General features: G+C 37.5%; 1 protein-coding gene and 1 long non-coding RNA gene across 3 annotated transcripts; both read right to left on the bottom strand.

The window, feature by feature from the left end:
• Window positions 1-1,898: 1,898 nt before the first annotated feature.
• slc10a7 (solute carrier family 10 member 7) lies at window positions 1,899-16,992 on the bottom strand. 2 transcript variants are annotated; one of them, NM_001003420.1, is given in 12 exon segments: window positions 1,899-2,362; window positions 2,569-2,714; window positions 5,474-5,547; window positions 5,754-5,805; window positions 6,464-6,629; window positions 8,670-8,753; window positions 12,047-12,082; window positions 12,182-12,220; window positions 12,664-12,739; window positions 13,489-13,625; window positions 15,063-15,145; window positions 16,863-16,974. In NM_001003420.1, coding segments are annotated over 12 exon segments (1,011 nt in total). In that variant the 5' UTR covers window positions 16,963-16,974; the 3' UTR covers window positions 1,899-2,344.
• A 4,068-nt stretch (window positions 16,993-21,060) lies between these two features.
• LOC100537734 (uncharacterized) lies at window positions 21,061-24,032 on the bottom strand. The gene is made up of 3 exons (NR_170134.1): window positions 23,657-24,032; window positions 21,856-21,933; window positions 21,061-21,678 (listed from the first exon to the last, which is right to left on the bottom strand). It is a non-coding gene; the product is annotated as an uncharacterized LOC100537734 (long non-coding RNA).
• Window positions 24,033-24,754: the final 722 nt, after the last annotated feature.

Below are 24,754 nucleotides of genomic sequence, written 5' to 3'. Positions count from 1 at the left end.
TTTTTAAAAAAAGGAATCTTTGATGTTGGCTTGAGAACGCCTAGCTTGTAATTTCAAAAGCGTAGTTTGTCATGCTGTTGCGTTCTGAGTGGTAAATAACGTTACTTGCATAATTAGCATGTTATTAGCGCATTGCTAGTAGGATTATCATGTTACTATCACACTTCTAACACAATTATCATGTTGTTAGCATGTTTTCAGAATACTAGCATCATGCTACTAGCATGATTGGCATTTCAGTAGCACATTGCTAGCATGGTTATCATGTCGTTTAAATTTTCTTGACTTGTCATTGACATGTTCCTAGCATAATTAGTAGTATATACTAGCATGTTGTAGGGATGATTCCAGCATGATTGAAAATTTTTTAGCATCATTAGCATTTTGGTAGCATACTGTTACCAGCATTATTAGCATTGTGTTAGCATGATTAGCGTGTTACTATCATGTTATAAACACATTTCAATGTGTTGATGTCATTGGTCCCTGAGCATTTCCTGCTTGTTGTCTAACTTTTTCGTATCTGAAACAACAGAAGATTCAATCATAACTTGATGCTATAACAGCTGTCGTAACATTATTTATCAACATGTGACTCTTTTTGAACCTACAGAAGCTATGGAAATTTATAATGTAATACAGGACATACATCAGGACCATGGTTATTGTTTACATCCCTCAAAATGGTCTATTAACATGATTGGCGTATTTTAACATGCTTCCAGCACGATTAGCATGGCACCAGCATGTTAACATGTTGTTAACATCTTTAACATTACTAACATGTTGTTTGAATGATTAGCATTTTGGTATAATAACGTTAACATTATTACTAGCATGGTGTTAACATGTTACTATCATGTTATTAACATTTTTTCAGCATGATTAACATGTCGAAATAGTTTCCAACTAGCATGATAAACATGTTACTAGCATGTTGCTAACGTATTTTATAACATTACTAACATGTTTGAATAATTAACATTTTGGTAGCATGACGTTAACATACTAGCATGTCACTAGCATGGTGTTAACGTTACTATGTTATTAACATGATTAACATGCCTGTAAAGTTTCCAACATGTTTTTTTAAGCATGATTAACATGTTACTAGCATGTTGCTAACATTTCTTACATGTTTATAACATTACTAACCTGTTGTTTGAATAATTAACATTTTGGTAGCATGGTGTTAACATGTTTCCAGCATGATTAGCATGTTGGGAATTTTCCAACATGTTTTTAACATGATTAACATGTTACTAGCATGTTGCTAACGTTTTTAACATGTTTTATAACATTGCTAACATTTTGTTTGATTGATTAGCAGTTTGGTAGCATGATGTTAACATACTAGCATGTCATTAGCATGGTGTTAATGTTAACTTCAAGTTATTAACATGTTTAGCATGTTTTTTTATAACATTACTAACATGATGTTTAAATGATTAGCATTTTAGTAGCTTGACGTTAACATCATTACTAGCATGTTATTAGCATGGTGTTAACGTTACCATCATGCTATTAACATGTTTCCAGCATGATTAGCATGTTGGTAAAGTTTCCAACATGTTTTAACATGATTAACATGTTACTAACATGTCACTGGCATGGTGTTAACATGTTACTATCATGTTATTAACGATTAACATGTTTCTAGCATGATTAGCATGTTGGTAAGTTTTAGCATGATTTACATGTTATTAGCATGTTGCTAACGTTTCTAACACGTTTATAGCATGGTTAACATGTTACTAATGTTTCTAGCATCATTATTGTGTCATTAGCATGATTAGCATGTTACTAGACTTATTTTAAAAAGTTGAATCATCCTTTTATGATGTTAAAGCACCACAGAACACAATTAGAAAAGGTTGACAAAGAAAACCTCCTTCAGACAGGATTTAGGACAAGGTTTATTCCTTCAGTAACATCATATGGCACAGGACATGGCGACTGACCTCTGTGTGTGTTTACTGCAGCAGAATAAACAATACTCGGGTCGTCAGGTAAAGGAGGTTAGCAGTGCATTACACATTCACTTCAGTCTGTACTGCAGAAACACTGAACCACTTCCTGCAGTCTAAAAACAAATATAAATCTCTTCTGATGAGTGTGAGCACTGCTGGAGTTAGAAAAGAGTCTGGAGTTCATATAAAAATAAAGCTCTACATTCAGGAATGGTGTGTGTGTGTGTTCCCTGCACTGTGGTCCAGCGGGTCACTGTAAGGCACTGATCTCCTGTTCGTCCACAGTTGTCGTCTCCTCTGGTTTGGTCTCGTTGGTTCTGGTTTGGTCAAGCATCAGCCGAGTGTTTCACAGCTACTGATCAACAGTGTAGAGATCATATGGGTGTCAGAGTCTGTGGAGAAAGCAAACCAAGAGTTTCAGTGATGGCAACAATAACATAACCGGAGTTTTCTGGGAGAAGTAACAAAACGGGAGGGTAGCGGGAGATAGGTCTGAAATATGGGAGACTCCCGAGAAAAACGGGAGTGTTGGCGGATATGATGTGTGTGAAAGAGAGATGAGTGTGTATGTATGCATGCATGTGGGAGTGAGTGAGACCTTCTGTCTGCCGCTCATCCAGGTTTTGATGGAGGGCAGTAAGACGCTGCCCAGCAGGATCTGAGCGGGATGGTAGATCAGTAGAGGCACAGAGATCAGAGACAGATGCTCATAACCCTCAAACACGATCTTCAGCATGGGGATTCCTGCAGACACACACCAGAAAACACTGCCAAACCATCCACATCTGACACAGCCACACAGCACAGTGAGCAGCTGCGTCCCAAATCACAATCTTATGCACTACTCTAGGCCTTTTTAGTAGTATAAATAGTGTAAATTGTGCATTCACACTGAACATTTTACAGAATAAGTGCACTTGAAATACTCGGATGATGCACTTATTCAACAGAAGTGTGTATTGGTGAATACTGCATGCACTTAATGCTTGCAGCTTTGCATATGTAGCAGAAGGGGAGGAGCTGTGGGTGAAGGGAAGGGGTTGCTGATCAATAAGAGGAGCTACTGATGAAGAGGAGGAGCTGCGGATGAAGGGGAGGAGTTACAGATGAAGGGGAGGTGCTGCTGAAGAGGACGGGCTATGGTGGAAGAGGAGAAGCTTTTAATGAAGAGGATGAGCTACTGGTGAACGGGAGGGCCTGATGAAGAGGAGGAGTTACTGATGAAGAGGAGGAACTGCTAATGAAGGAGTAATTTCTGTTGAAGGGGCGGGCCTGCTGATGAAGGGGAGAAGTTACAGATGGGGGGGCTCCAAACGAAGGGGAGGAGTTACTGATGAAGAGACAAGTCTACTGACAAAGAGGAGGAGTTACTGATTAAGGGGAGGGGTTACTGATAAAGAGGAGAAGCCTGCTGATGAAGGGGGAGGAGTTATTGATGAACAGGATGAGTCTGCTGATGAAGCGGAGGAGGTGCTGCTAACAAAGGGGGAAGGGTTGCTGATAAAGAGGAGGAGCTGACGTTGAAGGGGTGGGCCTGCTGATGAAGAGGAGAAGCTGCTGATGAAGGCAAGGAGTTACTTATTAAGGGGAGGGGCTGCTATTAAAGGAGAGGGGTTACTAATGAAGGGGAGGGCTTGCTGATTAAGGGGAGGAGTTACTGATGAAAAGGAGGAGTTACTGATGAAGGGACAAGGATGCTGATTAAGGGGATGAGTTGATGATGAAAGAGAAGTTACTGATTAAGGGGAGGAGTTACTGATGAAAAGGAGGAGTTACTGATGAAGGGACAAGGATGCTGATTAAGGGGAGGAGTTGATGAAAGAGAGAAGTTACTGATTAAGGGGAGGAGTTACTGATAAAAAGGAGGAGTTACTGATGAAGGGACAAGGATGCTGATTAAGGGGAGGAGTTGATGAAAGAGAGAAGTTACTGATTAAGGGGAGGAGTTACTGATGAAAAGGAGGAGTTCATGATGAAGGGATTAAGGGAAGGAGTTATTGATGAGGGGGAGTAGTTCCTGCTGAGGAGGAAGAGCTGCTGATGAAGGGGAGGAGTTACTGATGAAGAGGAGGAACTGCTAATGAAGGAGAGTAATTTCTGATGGAGGGGCGGGCCTGCTGATGAAGGGAAGAAATTACAGATGAAGGGGAGGGGCTCCTAACAAAGGAGTGAGTGACTGATGAAGAGACAAGTCTACTGGCAAAAGGGGGGGGGGGGTTACTGATTAAGGGGAGGAGACTGCTGATGAAGGGGAGGAGTTATGGATGAAGGGGAGGGGTTAATGATGAAGAGAAGTCTGCCGACGAAGGGGAGGAGGTGCTGCTAACAGAGGGGAGGGGTTACTAATGAAGGGGAGGGCTGGCTGATTAAGGGGAGGAGTTACTGATGAAAAGGAGGAGTTACTGATGAAGGGACAGGGATGCTGATTAAGGGGAGGAGTTGATGATGAAAGAGAAGTTACTGATTAAGGGGAGGAGTTACTGATGAAAAGGAGGAGTTCATGATGAAGGGATTAAGGGAAGGAGTTATTGATGAGGGGGAGTAGTTCCTGTTGAGGAGGAAGAGCTGCTGATGAAGGGGAGGAGTTACTGATGAAGAGGAGTAATTTCTGATGGAGAGGCGGACCTGCTGATGAAGGGAAGAAATTACAGATGAAGGGGAGGGGCTGCTAACAAAAGGGTTAGTAACTGATGAAGAGACAAGTCTACTGGCAAAAGGGGGGAGTTACTGATTAAGGGGAGGAGTTATTAATGAACAGGATGAGTCTGCTGATGAAGGGGAGGGGTTATGGATGAAGGGGAGGGGTTAATGATGAAGAGAAGTCTGCCGACGAAGGGGAGGAGGTGCTGCTAACAGAGGGGAGGGGTTACTAATGAAGGGGAGGGCTTGCTGATTAAGGGGAGGAGTTACTGATGAAAAGGAGGAGTTACTGATGAAGGGACAGGGATTCTGATTAAGGGGAGGAGTTGATGATGAAAGGGAGAAGTTACTGATTAAGGGGAGGTGCTACTGATGAAAAGGAGAAGTTCATGTTGAAGGGGAGGGCTTGCAGATGACGGGGAGGAGTTATTGATGAAGAGAAGAAGTTACTTATTAAATTAAGGGTCTACTAATGAAGGGGAGGAGTTACTGATGAAGGGGCCGACTAAAGGAGGAGTTACTAATTAAGGGGAGGGGCTACTTAATAAAGGGAAGGGACGCTTACAAAGGGGCGGATTAACTGATGAAGAAGGGCTCACTTGTCGAAGGTGCAGGAGCTATCTTGCACTGAGGCTGGATTACTTTATTTATTTTGATGGTGAATGTGGTTGCTGGATTCCTGACAGCAATTTGATCATTTGATCTTTTATTTCACTAAAATAAATAGAATTTTGAATTTCCATTTAGCCAATAAACATTAGTGTTCAATTTGGGACCAGACTAAACTCATACACTACATGGCTGAGTGAGTGTATAAGTGCATAGTGTGCAGTGTGTAATTTGGGATGAAACCAGTGTTTTACCTAAAGTCAGGGATTTATGAGTGGCACAAAACATGATGGCCACTGAGTCAGCTGCACTGAAACCAGAGGATTTCCTGCAAAACATCACAAAATAGGATGCTGGCGATGTGGGTCACAGAGATGATATTCACAGATCATTGTCTTTAACTGAAAATTGTAAATGGTTTGTGAGGGGGGAGATTTTTAGAGGATAACATTGTTGTTTCTTTAATGTTAAACCTGTAAATTTAATATTGAAAAATAAACGCAATATGTGAAAAAAAGTGATTGTGTTTCTCACCTCGTGGATAAGAAAAATATCAGGGCCATGAAGCTCAGCTGGATGGAAAATACTAAAAGAGAGAGAGAGAGAAAAAACTATATAGTGTCTTTAGTCTTTCATTCATTCATTTTCTTTTCGGCTTAGTCCCTTTATTAATATGGGTTTGCCACAGCGGAATGAACCGCCAACTTATGCAGGACATGTTTTACACAGCGAATGCCCTTCCAGCTGCAACCCATCACTGGGAGACATATTATTTCTTCAATAATTCATTAAAATTAGTTTACCATCACATTTCTGAGCACATTGTATTTTAAAATTTAGACTAAAACTTGTATATTCTAACACTTTTTAACCCTCATAATCCAATCCAAATTTATTTTATGAAACAGTTAAAATTGAAAATTATAACATAAATACAACTAAAAACTCTAAGTTAGTGAATGTGAAAGTTACAGTGTTTTGAATGTTACCATGCTCTTTTACCGCCATTCTTCACTGAATTTGTTTAAAATTGTTATTGGACATCAAAGAAAAATAAATAAAATAAATATTTACATATGTACATGTACATGAAAAAGAAACTTGCATATACAGAAGGAACGTATCGCAGAAAATAGAGGTTTTAAAACCATAACTTTTCCAAACCGCTGTAAACCTTGAAACCGGTTGTCGTCCCATGTCTATTTGCTATGAGAGCTGAAATAACGATGATTTTTGAGACTCACTGATGAAGACGACGGTGAGCAGGCTCAGGTGATCCAGCTCGATGTTGGGGTTGTTGAAAGTGTCACAGAAAGTGGAGTAGATGATCATAAGCAGAACCACACTGCTCACCGCCCCGAACGGAGGCTTCCGGCGGTCCAGACACTCACGCAGAAACCTCCTGCACACCTAAACACACACTCAATATCACAGCGGTGCCACAAAACACACTCAACATCACACCAAAGATGAAAACAGTATTGAAAAATCATTATCAAGTAAAACTACCATTACTGACTCGTGTTTACATGGTCATAATACAGCAAATAATAATGCAAGCATTTAGCTTGGGCTAGCTTTTGAAGCTGGACATTGCTTTACACTGCCTTTGATGGGTGAACATTAGCCAGTGGGGGAGTGTCTTTTGTCTCTCCAGGCATGAATTATCCATGACCATTGTCACTCCCACGCCTGCAGTATTCTGACCAAGTGTGCCGCAAGCCTGCGTTTGAGTGAGGGTCTCGGCCGTTAGATCGCCCCCTGGGGGCTGGCTGCAGTACAAGTCATAAAGCCCGCCTCCTCCGTGTTAATGAAGGAGACTTGAGCCCAAATAAAAAAAATTATTACACTTGCAATAAAATGTCCCGAAAGATGGTTCTGGTGGATTAAGGCACTGGTTATTGTGCTGAAATAGGTGCAGATCTTCATTTTTGTAAACAGTTTGTTTTTAGCAGTAATTTAATGCTGGGCGTGTCATCGTGATTGACAGTTGTGATTGACAGTTTCTCAAAGCGCGGCGTCTGAGCTTTGGCAGGAGACTGAAGTAGACTGAAGTGTTATTATTTGATTTCTGTGTTATTTTACCATGACAAAATGAGTTCAGCAGTAAACTATAGTTTCTGACATACATGATCCTGGTGGAACACTGTTTATTCGCTAAGTTCAGGGCTTTTTTCGGGCTTTATTAGTTTGCTGATACACGCCTAGCCACCCAGATAGCAAAACACAGTTCCGGCTAGATTCTCGCCTGCCGGAGACTTATCTCTTAGAGCTCAGACTGACTACCTCTGCTGGACCTACTCCGGATGCCTGGACTCACTGCCCGATTCCAGCCCGAGTCAATCGAGCCAGATGCGGCGGCCGAGCGAGCCGGCGCTGCCGCATGCGAGCCGAAAACAGCCCGCGACGCCGCGAGTAAGTTATGCGCTGCGGCCTGGAGCTGGCACGATTGAATATATAAAACCCTCATATTTGTTAACGTTTTTACATCCATTTGTGTTGATATGACAGCAAACGCATGCTGAGAAGTTCGGGGGGCGTAGTTGATTTTACATAAAGCGTTTGATTGGAAGCTCGACTCCGCTCATTTTCGCGGCTCCTCCTCTGGCTCCATCAGACAGTCCTTCTGCGCATGTCAAGGCTCCAATTTCAGCAGTCTTTTGCGACAGTTTGTGCCCGTCAAGCAGGCGTTTTGCCCTCAAGGTGTTCAATGGGAAAAAGGGCTGTCGCGTCGTCCATATTTTTTACAGTCATTGATTCTGACCCAGACACTTACAAAATGTAAATCATTGTAATGTTTTCTTTGAATGAGAGAAAAGAATAATGAAGTAAATATTCTAGCCTACAGGACTGGTCACTTAAAAGTCTTGTTCAGGGACATTCTGTGTGTTTTTTGGGCCTTATTTCAGCTACATCTTTATTTCCAAAACCTACTAACCATGCATATTTATTTTCAAAAAACACGCATCAATATTTCTTACATATTTGGTATAGCACAGTTTGTGCTGAATACAAAATATACATGTGTATTAAGTAGCTGAAATAAGCACTAATGTCAGGGCATGTCAAAACATCTTAGCGGCCCCGCAAATCCCCTCAGACCCCTAAGGGTTAAAAATGGGGCCTGAGATTTGAAAACACACATCCAGTATAATTGACCAAAACAACAGACACACAAACACATCAGTATTGGTGGTTTATAAGGACTCTCCATAGGCGCAATGTACTTTATGTATTTATAAAAATGCTAATTACATAGCCCTAACCCCTAAACCAAATCCTAAGAGGAAACCTGGAAAAAAATATATAAAAAGACCCCATTAAGTTTGTTTTTTAAGTGTTTTGAATTACAAAGACATCAGGCACGTCCTTGTCCCTGTCATTATACAAAAATTGTACATGTAAACCATCAATATCAGCACACACACACACACACACACACACACACACCTGTCCAACTATGAGAGGTACGACCACCGTCATGAAGAGCTGCGAGAAGATGGAGGTGAACGGCACTGAAGACGAGGAGCCCAGCTAAACACACACAATACAAAGGAAAACCATAGACATATTATATATATATATTGTGTAGTAAAACCACACTGTACAACTCCAACATAACCAGGAACAGAGCTGGAAAATTATGCATATCTAATTTAATTCTATTTAATTCAATTCAGCTTTATTTGTATAGCGCTTTTACAATGTAGATTGTGTCAAAGCAGCTTCACATAAATGGTCATAGTAACTGGATCAGGGTAGTTCAGTTTTTAGTGTTTAAGTTCAGTTTAGCTCAGTTCAGTGTGGTTTGAAGTCATTCCTGAGAGTCCAAACACTGAAGAGCAAATTCATCGATGAGTAGCTTTACAGATCCTGAACTATGCAAGCCAGTGGCGACAGCGGAGAGGGAAAAAAACTTCACCAATAGGAGAGTGAAGAAAAAAAAACCTTGAGAGAACCAGACTCAGTTCGGCACGACCATTTTAATTTCTCCGCTGGCCAAGAAATCTGGATTACGTAATCTGATTCCTAAAATCAAACATTTATAACTGGAGTACACTACTTTTTAAAGTTCTTTGTAGAGCTGCACGATTCTGGCTAAAATGAGATTTGCGATTTTTTTGCTTTAAATAAAGATCACGATTCTGTAGATGTAAAATAAAGGTATGGTAAAAACAAACATCGATAATAATATTATGTGTATTATGTGAACTGGTTTCTATAAATAATTCTATTCTACTTATAATAATTCTGATGTTGAATTATTATGTTTGAGATATTTGCTTGCAATCTGTCATATTAGACAATTTTATTCACTGGTAAAATCAGACATTTGCCATTATCAGATTATATTCAACAATATATAGGCTAGAGTAGTTATACTGACATTGTAAACATTTATTTTCATGCACAACTCTGTTCGCTATGAAAGAAAAAACATATCAAACACTTGTCGTAATCATAACTCTAAAATGCGTTATGATCATTTAAATGAAGTGCACACTTTCGGTTTCATTCTGACTGCTAGTGCTTGTTCATACTTCGCGCGCGGCTCCCAAACGATCACTCAGTGTTACAAACTGAATATTATTTACTACTGTATTAGCTGTTACTCGCAACATATGCAGGTTCTGTTCACTAAAGTAGACGCGCGCGTGTCTATCATTAAGTAGAGCGCGCGCGCGCGCGGCCTCTTTGTGACAACAGCTCACGTCACGTCACGTAATGATGTTTTCCCGGCCGCGAAAACATCATTATATGAAGACAACATGACATTTCTAGGTGAATTATACCTTATAAATACATTTTGTGACTCATTCAACATCATTTGGAGGTGTCAATGTCACTGAGCAACGTGTGTGAAACAATGAAAAGACTCGGGCAGCCGCCTTTTCTTCTCTCCTGAACTTGAAAATATGATTGGCAGAATCGTAGAAATGCTGGATTAAGATCGTCTAGGGCACAGGTGTCAAACTCAGTTCCAAAAGGGTCGCAGCTCTGCACAGTTTAGTTCCAACCCTAATTAAACACACCTGATCAAACTAATTGAGTCCTTCAGTCTTGTTTGAAACCTACAGGTAAGTGTGTTGGAGCAGGGTTGGAACTAAACTGTGCAGGGCTTCGGCCCTTCAGGAATTGAGTTTGACACCCCTGGTCTAGGGGGTCGAATCGAGAGCGCGATCTTTTAACGATTAATTGTGCAGCTAAATGACTAAATGTAATCAGATCACAGTTACTTTATTATGGATTACATGGTTATTTACTCAGTGGCAGTATGTTGTTCACAATTCATGGATTCTCCCAAATTCTCTCTGTTCTCATATTTTTTCCTAATAAACCTGACACTTATATACTTATACACTATCAGCAATCACTAACATTGAGGTATATTAGTGTGAGTATTATTAAGTATTAACTGAAGTATTGACATTGCACTTTGAAAAAGAAGCTGGCGAGTTTTATTATTAATATAATTTTATATAATATAATTATTATTTATAAATATATATTTATTTTCCTTCAGCTTAGTCCCATATATATCAGTGGTCGCCACAGCGTAATGAACCGCCAACTACTCCAGCATATGTTTTACACAGTGGATGCCGTTCCCGCTGCAACCCAGTACTGGGAAACACCCATAGACTCATTCACACACACACTCATACACTACGGCCAATTTAGTTCATCCAATTCCACTATAGAGCATGTGTTTGGACTGTGGGGGAAAATAATAGAATTATTTCTGATGAAGAATGGACATATTTCTTCTTTAAATCCATCCAAATAGTACAAGATTATCCTATTTCATTATTTTTGACGCTGAATAAGGGATAGTGTAACCCCGCTGGTCCTACACCACCCAACCTGCTCCAAACTGGGATCGAACCGACGACCTTCCACATGGGAGGTGGTTGCTCTACCAAGGAGGCTAAAGACCCTGTCTTCTAGCGCCTGTCGCTAGAGCACATTTAGAGGTCAGAGGAGTGAGGTTTATCTGCACAGCATTTACTCGCTGGCCTCTGTTACACTCATACCCCAAAACCTCTTTCCCATCCGGGTCACGGCACCAATGTAACCCCGCCGGTCCTACACCACCCAACCTGCTCGGAGCTGGGATCGAATCAGCGACCTCTTGCATGGGTGTCGGGTGCTCTAAGAAGGAGGCTAAAGACCATGACCTCTATAGTCCGTCGCAAGAACAACTTTAAAGATCAGAGGAGTGAGGTTTACCTGCACAGCACACACTAGCTGGCCTCTGTTACATAAGCACACAAGTAATCTAAATGTAATCCAAAAAGTAATCCAACTGTGTAGCAATCCAAGAGATCATATTACAAACTACAAATTTTGTCATGCAATTTGTAATCAGTAACAATTCATTATGTGACTCAGTGTCGCCTCACAGCAAGAAGGTCGCTGGTTCAAATCCCAGCAGGTTCAGTTGGCGTTTCTTTGCATGTTCTCCTCGTGTTGGCGTAGGTTTCCACCTGGTGCTCCGGTTTCCCCCATAGTCCAAACACATGTGCTATAGGGGGAATCGATTAAATACATTGGCCGTAGTGTATGGGTGTGTGTGAAGGAGTGTGTATGGGTGTTTCCCATTACTGGGTTGCAGCTGGAAGGGCATCTGCTGTGTAAAACATATGCTGGAATAGTAGTTGGTTCATTCCGCTGTGTCGACCCCAGATAAATAAGGGACTAAGCCGAATTTAAAATTAACTATTATAATTCATATGTAATCCACCGAGCTCACACACACACTACATGCCTATTGTTCAGCACTTTCATAAGGAACAGAAAACAAATGAAAGAGCAGTTTTACTCACAAACACAAGCAGCAGCAGAGGAGTGACCACAATCCCCTGCAGACATCACAGAAAAAATGAAAAATAAAGCACACACATTTATTTTTCTGTTGTTTGTTTGTGTTGTCTTTTTTCTCTCTACATTATCAGACTTACCAGAAAACTCCCAAATGCTGAATTGAAAATGGCTGCAGCCTGTGAATAAAAAATATATAAATATAAATAAATATATTGATTTTATTTTTTATTTATTAATGTTTTAATGTCAAATAAGCACAGATGTATTGACTTATATTGAATATGTTGATTTTCTCCTCCACACTAGGAATATATCAACTTCATATACTCGACTTCATCTTAAATATAATGTTGCTTATTTATTTATTTTTACGATGTTGATAATATTGGGTATATATTCGTTTGGAATATACCATTTCTTTTGTTAATTAGTGCTGCTGTGTTTTGCTTCGAGTATTTGCATATACATGTCATCCTTCAATTTATCTTCCTTCAGTTATTTTGCTATCTGTTATTGTGAATCGGGAAAAATACAAATATTGATGTTTCAAATCAAAAGTTAGAAGAGAAAAATTTAATGAAAAAACTCTTAAGTTTAATGAAGCTGTTGTTTAATTCACCTCATTTCCGCCGACAGCTTTTGTGAGAATGACAGCGGAGGACACTGGAGGAGGCATACAAGCGACCGTCTGCAACCTGACGGACAGAGAAGCTAATAAATAACAACACTAAACACTCATATACAACACTTTTACACAGGCCTGTCACAATAATCAATATGTCGCACAACACATGGACATGATCTTAATCATTTTTGGTGATGCAATATAGACCTTTTTCATGGCTGCTGCATGGAGGGGCGCCATAGCGAAAATAGTGAAAACAGATCAGATATTACAGCCTCTGTTACTCTTTACCTTGCACTTTACTGTTAACATTTATTATTCTTTATTTAGGATATGTGTTTCACACTCTGATTCCAATGCCTGATTATTAAACTGTTAAAAAGACTATAATTAATTGCAAGTTTTATGAAATTTTATACATTTTATGAACATGGCTGACCATTTAGAGCCTTTTAAACTGCATTTAAAAAGATTAAACCTCTGAGCACCATAGAAACCCACTATATGGAGACAAAATACTCAAAAACCTTAATTTCTTTTTAACAGAAGCCAGAAATAAATGAGCATATTGAATGATGGGGGAGTGAGTAAGTTATGATTTTCCCTCTGGAAGTGAACTAATCTTTGAAAGTGCCTCATAATGTCTTGTCTGTCTGTAAAGCTGCAGGTGAACATGTAGTACTCCCTTGCAGGAAAACAACCTAAACACTGAAGACCTCAGAGATGTAGTTACCCATGGTGCAACTCCAGCGACAGAGCCTCCATTCAGCTGGAGAGTGTGTGTACGAGCTGGAGAAATCTGGAAATAAACACACTCACCCTCTGAGAAGCCATTCGTTGATCGCCGTCAGCGCCAGCACTTTGAGAAGGAGCCAAATGGCGATGGGGAAAAATACTAGCGTGAATGTCTGGACGAAGAAATGCAACTTTACGTGCATCAATGCACTCGCCAGCTCCTGAAACACAAGTCGAAATAGCCATTATAAAAATGTGTGCAGGGAAAAAAAATTATTGTGATTAACCACATCCAAAATAAACGTTTTTATCACTATATATACTCATCGGCCACTTTATTAGGTACACCTGTCTAACTGACGTTAACGCTAATTTCTAATCAGCCAATCACATGGCAGCAGCTCAATGCATTTAGGCATGTAGACATGTTCAAGACAATCTGCTGCAGTTCAAATAGAGCATCAGAATGGGGAAGAATGGGGATTTAGGTGTCTTTGAACGTTTCATGGTTGTTGGTGCCAGACGAGCTGGTCTGAGTATTTCAGAAACTACTGATCTACTGGGATTTTCATGCACAACCATCTCAAAAACGTTGCCTTGTTTGATGAGTCTCGATTTCTGCTGCCACATTCGGATGCTCGGCTCAGAATTTGGCCTCAACAGCATGAAAGCATGGATCCATCCTGCCTTGTATCAGCGGTTCAGGCTGGTGGTGGTGCTGTAATGGTGTGGGGGAGATTTTCTTGGCACACTTTGGGCTCATTAGTACCGATTGAGCATCAACGCCACAGCCTACCTGAGTATTGCTGCTGACCATGTCCATCCCTTTATGACCACAGAGTCTCCATCTTCTGATGGCTACTTCCAGCAGGATAACGCACCATGTCATAAAGCTCAATCATCTCAGACTGGTTTCTTTAACATGACAATGAGTTCACTGTACTTAAATGGCCGCCACAGTCACCAGATCTCAATCCAATAGAGCACTTTTGGAATGTGGTGTAACAAGAGATTTGCATCATGGATGTGCAGCCGACAAATCTGCAGCAACTGTGTGATGCTATCATGTAAATATGAAGCAAAATCTCTGAGGAATATTTCCAGAATCTTGTTGAATCTATGCCACGAAGGATTAAAGCAGTTATGAAGGCAAAAGGGGGTCCAACCCGATACTTGTAAGGTGTACCTAATAAAGTGGCCGGTGAGTGTATTTGTGTAAATATTTATTATTGTTATATAAATACACACATGCATGCATATATTAGATTTATATATATATATATATATATATATGATACAAATTATATTTAAATAAAAAAAATATGTAAAGATTTTTTCTGTAAAAATGATTTTAGGTATGTGTTTGTATTACATATACCACATATACAATAATAATTTTAGATGTGATTAATTTTTTGCTCAGTATTATAAAAACTGTATAAAATCATAAATATAACCAAGTTTGCATAATAATAATAAAAATAAACTTTGTTTTTTACAGCACCATTAAAAGTACAGTATCAAAGCTCTTTACAAACATATAAAGAGTAGAAAAGCAAAACATACACAGAAACAAATGCAACTATAAATAAAGCAACTATAATTAAAAACAACTAAATAATTAAAATCACATTTAAAAAAATATTTAAAGATGATACCTCTGTTTTCAAAGACAAGCCGCTGTTGAAGAAAATGACAGATACTGCAACATAAGTGATGGTGATCTCTGGATGAAGAGGACCTGAAAGAAAGCACACTTATTATAATAGGGAAATAGATATGTGTAAAATAAAAATATTTACACTTATTATTACACCTACATCTACTTGGAAGATGCTTTCATTTTCCTATGTAGACTAAGAATTGCAAGATGCTGATTTCTCAAAGACACAGCATTACATGCTTTTATGATCTTTACATATTTATATGCATATTGAGCACTCCTCACATTAATAAATACTACAATAAATAAAGTTAAACCATACGATAGTAAAATTAAATATACTCTATATATAAGGCTGTAAAATATATAATTTTAGCAATGATATCGCAATGTGATCATTCACATCGCAGGATGTATGCAGTGCTGAGTTTGTATTATAATTGATCATTTGCATCTGTTTTTAATGCCTGTGATTGAATAATGACTTTAAAAGCCTTTAGGCATAAAAAAATTTTACCATTTTTGACCTCAACTACGATTAATTTTTATTAAATTATTTTTATTTTTATCATTCAGTTACTGTACTTGAAAACTGTTAGACTCTGGAAACAATATAACACTTTATTTCAGTTGAAACTTTTTCTTGATTGTATTTATAGATTGTTATGCATGAAAATACAACACATGCTAATACAGAAATGCACTGCAAATAGCACAGACAACAACAAAAATGTGTCGAGGACCCCAAAAAGTTTAAATTGTTTATTAGAGTTTATGGAGATGCAAATAGTAAACATTAATTCATCAATCTCTGAATAAACAAGTGCAGGAAAATACCAAAAACATGCAAATACAGAAACACACTGCAAGAAGCACAGACAATGTGTTGGGGGACCCCAAAAACTTACTGAAGAATCATCCCAATTGATCTAACTTTATACATTTTTCTAAGTAAAGAAATTAAGTCATCTTGTGAAATTGTATTTATGTCTTAATTTATATCGCAAAATAAAAGAATATCACAATGTTACATTTTTCAATACTGTGCAGCCCGAATTATAACATTTACCACAGTTAATGAATACAACAGCATTCTATACTGATAAACTGTAATAAGTATAGTAGTATACTACAGTAAATTGTGGTGAATTGTAATATACACTAGCTGTAGAAAACTACAGTATTGGATCATATGTTTATATTACTGTAGATGCTGTGTTACCATAACAGCTATTGAATAAGTTTAACAGATTAATTTACTATAGTATGGTTCAAAAGCACTACAGTGTTTACTATTAATTACTATAGTATCCATCAAGACACTACGTGTCTTTTAAGACTTTAAGGCGTTTAAAGAACTTAAAAAGTTTCTGATTAGGCACATTCATACCTGTATAAACAAGCAAAACACATTACACATCAATTTCCACCCGGACAGGATTATTCAGATCCGGGTGTGCAACGTGTCACGAGTACAGTAAAAACAACCATCAAACCTGTCTCCCACATCGATTATAACATGTTCAGATGATCTCTATCTACATTCAAACCACTTTACATGACATAAACATGAGCTTCGTATCATTTAATAATTACTGACACTTCATATCAACACATAAACAATCAGTCATTGTTTATAACCGCTTGACGTGTCATGTCCGTACATACGATTCACTCAAGGCGTTTTCTTTAAAGTGACCGCGACATTATTGATTTATTATTTCTAAATTAACTCTTTTTTAAAGTTTAGTTATGGTCAGAAATGTGTCCACGAGGACAGTTTGGCATTTCTTACCTCCTTTCACTCCTACAGACGGCTGGAGCTTGGCGAATGTGATAACGAGCACAATACCGATAATGAACCATTCTTTCCGGACGCGAGCGATCAAACCCATCGCCCATCAAACCGACGCGCTTTCAAAACCGACGAGCGCTGAAATCCGTCCGGTTTTACTCTTCCGGATACATTTGTTGTACCGTAACGACTGGCGTCGGTGCGCAGCCACTTTCTGACCGTAAGTACCTCCCACTTCAGAGAGCTTGATGAATATTAATGAGCTTTAATGACGCTCGGTCACGCATACTCCTATCAGCGATTACAGGTAATCATAACAATGGAATGCTCATGAATATTTAGCACTGTTGCATGCGTTTAATATTGATATATGTCTAGATACGCCTCTTTTATTTAATATTCATTAGCAACCGTAATAACTGGAATCAGAGAGGATGGGGTCTGCTAAAAGAGGAAATAACGTGAAAATTATGTAGGAACGTATAGTGCTGCAGTGTTTTGAACCACACTATAGTAAATTGTATGTATATAGTATTATTAACAATTTATTAATGAATGCTCCAGCACACTCTACTATAGTGAACTGATAGACTGTAATAAATACTGTAGTATAACTATACCCACATAGCAAAACTTCTATGGCCCAGCTCTGGCCCACACAATCAGATTTTGGCCCACTTGCTGCAGTGAATTACGGTACATGACTAGATCAAGTCTGGCTTCCAGACAAGGGCCAAACATGGACCATTTCTGGATCAAGAGTCAAGTCTCAGGTTATTAACTCATAACTGGGCCTCAACTGGGCGAGATAGGTTGGTGTGCCATGATTGCAATGAAATAAACGCATAAAGCATTGCCCCTTACAGGCACACTATGAGCGTGTTTTTTCTCAAAACAACCTGATTGATGGAATTTCTTTCCCTACTCAAAAATTATTTTAATATATTTTAAAAGTGGGTCAAAACAGGCCAAAGTTAAGTGGCCCACATATCAATTTTTAACATCTGGGCCAAATACAACATTTTATATCTGGCCCTAATCTTGTGTGCCGCCTTAAAGACAGTGCCACCTCTGCCAAACCCGGGCCATGTTTGGCCCACATGCTGTATACCAGTGCTGGATGAATGCCAATGATTTCTTTGCAACCTGGGTGTAGTATAGTTTATAGTATTGTACAACAGATTAGTTCAAGAACTTTATTGTATATTTAAAAACATGAATTTCTTGGGTAAATGATGGATGATTTTTACTTTACAACTAGTATGGGAATGCATAAAACTAATACACATCCCTGTCAATATAAAATAAAACACACATTCATCAGATTTAAATATTTTTAAAAATAATAATATAAGCTAATGGAGATATACAACAGGTTTAAATAGAAATAAAACTCAAATTACTATTATTTATTTTCAGAAACTTAAATAATCTGATTTTTTTAGATGGAACAATCTACACTTAAAAATGAGAAAACTTGGTAAACCATAAGAAGATGAAAGACTAAATTAACTAAATCTACAAGCAAGCTAATAAACAAATAACTCAATAAAAAAGCACAACTACTAAAATTGAAATGGATACAGATAATGTAAAAATATGAGCTCACTCAGTTATTAACCAGCTTACAGATGTCGGTGAATAATTACAAATAGAAATAGATAGATATAAAATATAACATATTTAATCAATATATAAACTGTAAAAATAAAATGCAGGGTTCTACATAATTCATTCATGTTGTCCCAACACAAATCGATTAAGGTAACTAACACTTTTAACAAATTTAATTGGATTGAACATAAAAAATTAAGTTGTCCCAATGAAATCTGAAGAATTGTGTTGTTTCAGCTCATTTTAATTAAGCAGTTTGAACAAGCAAAATAATTTTTGAGAAACCGGAGCACCTGGAGGAAACCCACACCAACACGGGGAGACGTGGAAACTCCACATAGAAATACCAAATGCCCTATATACAGTATATATATATCTTTGTCTGGTCAATAAAAATAACATTAAAATTATATGATTCCCTTATATTAATCAAATAATTATTTGCAGATTCTGCAAAGTATATGAAGTCTTTAGTCTCATCTTGGCCATTTTTGTATATTTGTTGTCAAATTTTGTGATATAGCAAATTAAAATACAAAATAATAAATATAAATCACACACACACACACACACACACACACACACACACACACACACATCCTATTTCCTGGGGGAACTCTTCATAATTTAATGATAAATTATAAGGATGTTTGTACTGTACAGAATGTATATTGTATATGAAGCCTATGTCCTCTTTTCCCAAAACCAACCGTCACAGAAAACACCACACTTTTACACTTACACAATTCCTCACTCTGTAGGCTACGTTTAAAACCATGTTAAGCTGTGGGGACCTCTATATAGGTTTATATATTCAGGTTTAGTTACCCACAGACAGGAATATAAAAGCAAGCATATACACATATATACACACACAGGCACAGACTACTTACTTTTAGACCAGAATCACATATTTGTTATTTATATTGTTAACACCAGATGTCGCTGCAGGGTTAGAAGTGTGTGAGAAGAAGCGTCAAGATGGCGGTGTATACAGATTTATACAAAATAAATCATCTGGGCCCGGTTTTTCAAAAGGTTTAATCCGGATCAAATTGATCCGGATTTAGTAATCCTGATTTTGCGATCTGTGATCACGTAATCCAGCTTACTTTTTGAGCCAGTTTTTCAAAGCACCATCAGATTTGATCAATCTGATCCGGATAGGAACTTTTCAGGATCACTAAATCTGGATAACCAGCGCTCAATCACAATGTAGATAGACAGGCATGTGTAAAGAGCAACAAATATAATAGGCAGTGTGGGGTCAATATAACTTTATTTTTATTTGAAATGAAAACTAAGAAAATTTAATAAATAATAATAATAATAAATAATAAAAACAAGAAAAACCCCACCACATCCTCTTCCAGCAGTCCACTCATCTGAGACCTACAACACTGAACATTGAGGATATTTATAATAAGTTTCAAATATAGATGTAAATAAAAAAAGACTTAATGTCAAAAACTCCACAATAAGTTCAGACTTCCTCATCTGATGTGAAGAGAGCAGCTTGTCTGAGTGCAGCCTTTAGGAGGCAGATCTGAAGTCTGGCCTTGGTTTGCTGCAGTTTGGTCAGAGTCAGTTGTTCCTCTGCCAGATGAAGTTGTGCTGCTGCCCTTTCACTCTCTTTTTGCAATTGTTGAAAGCGAAATCTAAAGTCATTGCCATTCTTTGCATTTTTTATTTTTGGTTATTCTGTTATCATTGCATGCATCACTAATAAATATTCTAAAAAGAAAAATATTTTCCATTGTGATGAATATATATATCAATTAGTGACAGAAAAAATGTATTGTTTTTGGTAAATTTTCACAGCTGTTTGCGGGATTATTTTATGAGGCCAAACTCTTTCTACTTTGCTGTAGGCCTATACTGAAAGGCTGAATACGTTAAAGCCTATCACTATAGCTAGTATATCTCGTAAGGTACTGCATGATCCAAAAATAGCATTATTTAATAATTTAGTAAAGTTTTCATTACATTTTGGGCATGAAATCCACACTTCTGATGGGATCAGTGTAATCCATTTTTTTTTTGGATCGAAGTGATCCAGATCCTACAAAAAAGGCCTGAAAAACCCAAACTAAAGGTTTGATCCGGATCAAAACCAAGATTGGATTACGTGATCTAATCCGATTAGGTAATCCGTTTTTTCTTTTGAAAAACCCATTTTTAAGATTTGATCCAATCACTTATCCAAAATCCTGGTGGATTACTTTTGAAAAATCGGGCACAGGTTATCAGACTCCTCGTGTGCTAATTAGCCTACCAGTGGAGGACATAACACGATACTGTACATAAGCTATGTTTATTATTTACTCTATTTTTAAATGCAATTGTTCCATATATAGGGAATGTTTTCCCTGTGTTGGCGTGGGTTTCCTCCGGTTGCTCCGCTATCCCCCACACTCCAAAGACATGGGAAATTGGGTAGGCTAAATTGTGCGTAGTGTATGTGTGTGAATGGGACTGTGTGGGTGTTTCCCAGTGATGGATTGCAGCTGGAAAGGCATCCGCTGCGTAAAACATATTCTGGATAAGTTTGCGGCTCATTCCACTGTGGAGACCTCAGATTAAGGGACTAAACTGAGAAGAAAATGAATGAATGAATGAATGAAATCTTGTTATCAGACTTCTCATGTGTTAATAAGTTATATTTAATTTACTCTATTTTTAATGCAGTCGTTCTATTCTAAAATACTGGGTGGTTTTACCTCAATGTGTCTGTCAATAGTTAAAGAAATGTCAAGTAAATTAAATTAAAAAACAAACAAACACTCGATTTGTCTATATTTGACCAAGCATGGGTTAAAACCTCCATCCTTTAGACCTCCATGCCCATTTTATTGTGAAATTAAAAATGGACCCTAAAATACATTTTGAAATGGCATATTATTTGGTATATGAAGCTTAAAACTATTATATTTTAATGGTAATGTTCTGGTTTTGAAATTACGTATTTAAATGTACACATTCTGTATACACAAGCCTGAAAATGGCCAAAAGCCCTCGGTCGACCAGCTAAAACCAGGTAACCAGCTTAGATTGTATGGTTTAAGCTTTTTTAGCAGGGGAGGGGATCCATGACTTGTAATTGGTTGTTTTCCTCTTCTTCATCATAAGAATGAAATTGGACCAGTGAACGCAGTCTCCTCAACAGACAGAGGCAGATTCTCTTCTGTGTTCCCATTATTGGCTGCAAATTTAAGAAAGATGAAAATGACAGATCAAATAAGCTTTCTTTAAAATAAGTTAGTCTTAAGTTACTCTCTTAAGTTACTCTTAAGTTAGTCTTAAGTTACTCTCATTATTTCCTTTATGGTTTGACCATTATGGTGAGTATTAATAAACATTACTGAATGATGAAACCTACCTCCACAGCAGAAAAGAGAAGTCAGCATCCTCCGGACATTCAGAAAGAACACTGACAGCATTTCACAGATAACAGATCCTGCATAAACAAACACATAAACAATAATGGACACACGGTGCCATCTCGAGACTTCACTTCTAGAAGAATTAACATTTCATGTTGATTTACTAACCCATGATGCTAATTTATTTATTTATTTATTTAGCTGAAAAGAAATGTTTTGATGACAAAAACATTCCTGGGTTTTTCTTTGTTCAGGTTTGAATTTCCAAAATGCAGACTAATATAGCTTCAAATAGCTATAAATACTGATCCCATGTAGCAGAGGGAAAACCAAACGATCAATTATTTTGTTAAAAAAAAGAATAGTGGTGAATTAAGGTCAATTGGGACACTTTTTGCCACAGAGGCGATGATCAAGGAAAGTGGCCAATTGATCTGAATTCAACCCTGAATTGGCTCATCTTGCACTAGATCTGGAATGCAATCTTTTGTGGTAAAAAAAAAAAAGTATAGAATTTTATTTTCTTAAAGAAAATTATTAATTGTTTCTGTAGTTTAACTCCAGTGTGGAAGTTAAAAAGTGTTCAAAATGTCCTACTAATAATTTTATATAAACTAAGCCGAGGATATTCTTTAAAACTTGTGATGTTTTAATCTAACCCCAAGGGGGCAATAAAAAACAAATAATTTTTGCTTTGACATGACATATACATGACGTGTGATTTTGACATGTGACTGATATTTGAAAGTGCCCACCTTTTCGCTGCCGGATAATTTTTTCAGGTTAGTTACATTTTGAAATCATATACTAAAAACTTAGTAGCCAATGATCAACTAAAAAAATCGGATTGTGAGAAAAGCTGTGTGTTAACTATAGGGGTAGCCTTAAACAAAATGGATAAATCGAATACAGTGCACTGTAAAAAAAATCAGCTATTAGCCTAGCCTTCGGTCTTCGTAAGGTTAAAAGATTTTCTGAATTGATTTTGCTCTGATTTTAAATCTACCTATATTTTTTGTTAACGGTATTTATTTGTCGCACTTTAAAAATTTGTGAGTGGGCACACGTAGCAATCTAAACATCTTAAATTCATTTTCTACACATATTAATTCTAGACATAATATGTAGCCTACACGACAGTCTCCTTCAATCGGTTATCCGTGGCACTATCCACTCGCCATACTGCAATGCTTCGTTAACTCTGCTGTGGGCGCCTGGGCAAGTGGTGCTCGCTGCAGAGCCATTTGAGGAGAGCTGAGCTCCAGAGAGGGGGAGCTTAAGCTTGAGCTCCACCTTTTTTGCACTTCTTCTACGAGTGATGTCACTATACACGCTTATTACAACTTACCCATACTAGAGGGCGCTGTAACCGTACTGCTGACATACACATGCGTGTGTTTGTGCAGTTTTTTTTTGTTTCCAAATGTCATCGTTTTTGTTTTTTTAAACTAGGCTACTTTCAAAAGACTTTGTTTATCATATGTATTCACGTAGTTAGTGCTTTCTCAGTTTAGTGTGTTATTAGTCTCTGTTAATACTCTTTTGGTGTGGTCCTCCATCACTGAATTTTAGTTTTTTTGTACCCCCATAACATTTTTTGTTCCAGCCGCCAAAAAGAACATTTTACAAACAAACTCTATTTATGAGATACAATCAAAATATACATACAGGCTATACTAATCTCACACAACGAGAACAATCTAGTTAAAGCCTCCGACGAATAAGTAAGTGCAAAAGAAATTTGTTCAAAAATAACGAAGAGCATTGAAAATGTTATATAAATAAATTTATACATACCCGTGAATTTAAAGAGCAAGATTAAGTGGTCCATCTTTGATGAAAATGTAAAAAAAACGTATTGGGCTATCTATCCTATCTTTTTAATATCTAACGTTAGAGCCTGTTTGAAAGAACTGCACGCTACAACTTCCATAGGTGTCTTGAGAGGACTGCTCTGTTACAATTGGCTTGCGCGTCATTTCAGTAGCGGGGCGGGGCTGAGTGTGTGTGAGGGTGCTGGAAAAAGTGCTTAAAATTCCTTGATTTTCATTAGGCTGTGCCTGTATGAACCTTGTCATATGTACATTTAACATATATTTCAAGATTTGTCTGAAAGTGTAGGAACTTGACACATAGCCTATATTCATAAGGCTACTATGAATTCTTGAGATTTAAATACAGCAGTTTTCTTTTTACTTTTTAAGAACAGGTCATTTTTTATGAACTTTGAAAAAGAACATTTTAACTAAAACTTTTTTTTTATCTGCAAGCACAGGTAATGTTCAGACTATTTCAAATGTTTAAAGTGACTGACATTAATACATATTCTTAATAATAGGAATTTGCATCATTTTTAAACTGTGCACACCTGTAGCTGCTTAATTAGGCCTACAACGCAATTTTTTAATACTGGTTAAAAAATAGCCTCGTAAGGTGGTACTTGGAGAGACAATTTTTTTCTAAGGTGGTACTTGGTGAAAAAAGTTTGAGAACCACTGCTATAGGCAATTTTTTTTCCACAAAAGATTAAATAACAATATTTATTTGTTGCATTAAAAAGTATTAAATGTATGTCTTTATTATGGTCTAAGTAATGAAAAATTATGCAAATAATTTCTTTATAAAATGATGACAATTTAAATTAACAGTATATACATTTTTTACGTAATTTATTAATAGGCTATTGAATATGACTATGTGTTTATTATAAGTAATGAAAAATTATGCTTCCAAAATAAGGGCAGTGTGGGATTCCTGCTGCAAGTTAACAATGTTTACAATTGCTATGGGGAAGCACACTGGCCAATTAAAGCTAATAATAATCAACAAAAAATTACATCACACAAGCATTTCTCCTGGGAGTATGGGGACCAGAATTAAAGTTTGACAATTGGG

Source organism: Danio rerio, chromosome 23 (genome assembly GCF_052040795.2).
Source record: "Danio rerio strain M-AB ecotype USA chromosome 23, GRCz13ab, whole genome shotgun sequence".
Classification (NCBI taxonomy): domain Eukaryota; kingdom Metazoa; phylum Chordata; class Actinopteri; order Cypriniformes; family Danionidae; genus Danio; species Danio rerio.
The sequence above is the reverse complement of the archived record's forward strand: the minus strand, read 5'-3'. Positions and strand labels throughout refer to the sequence as shown.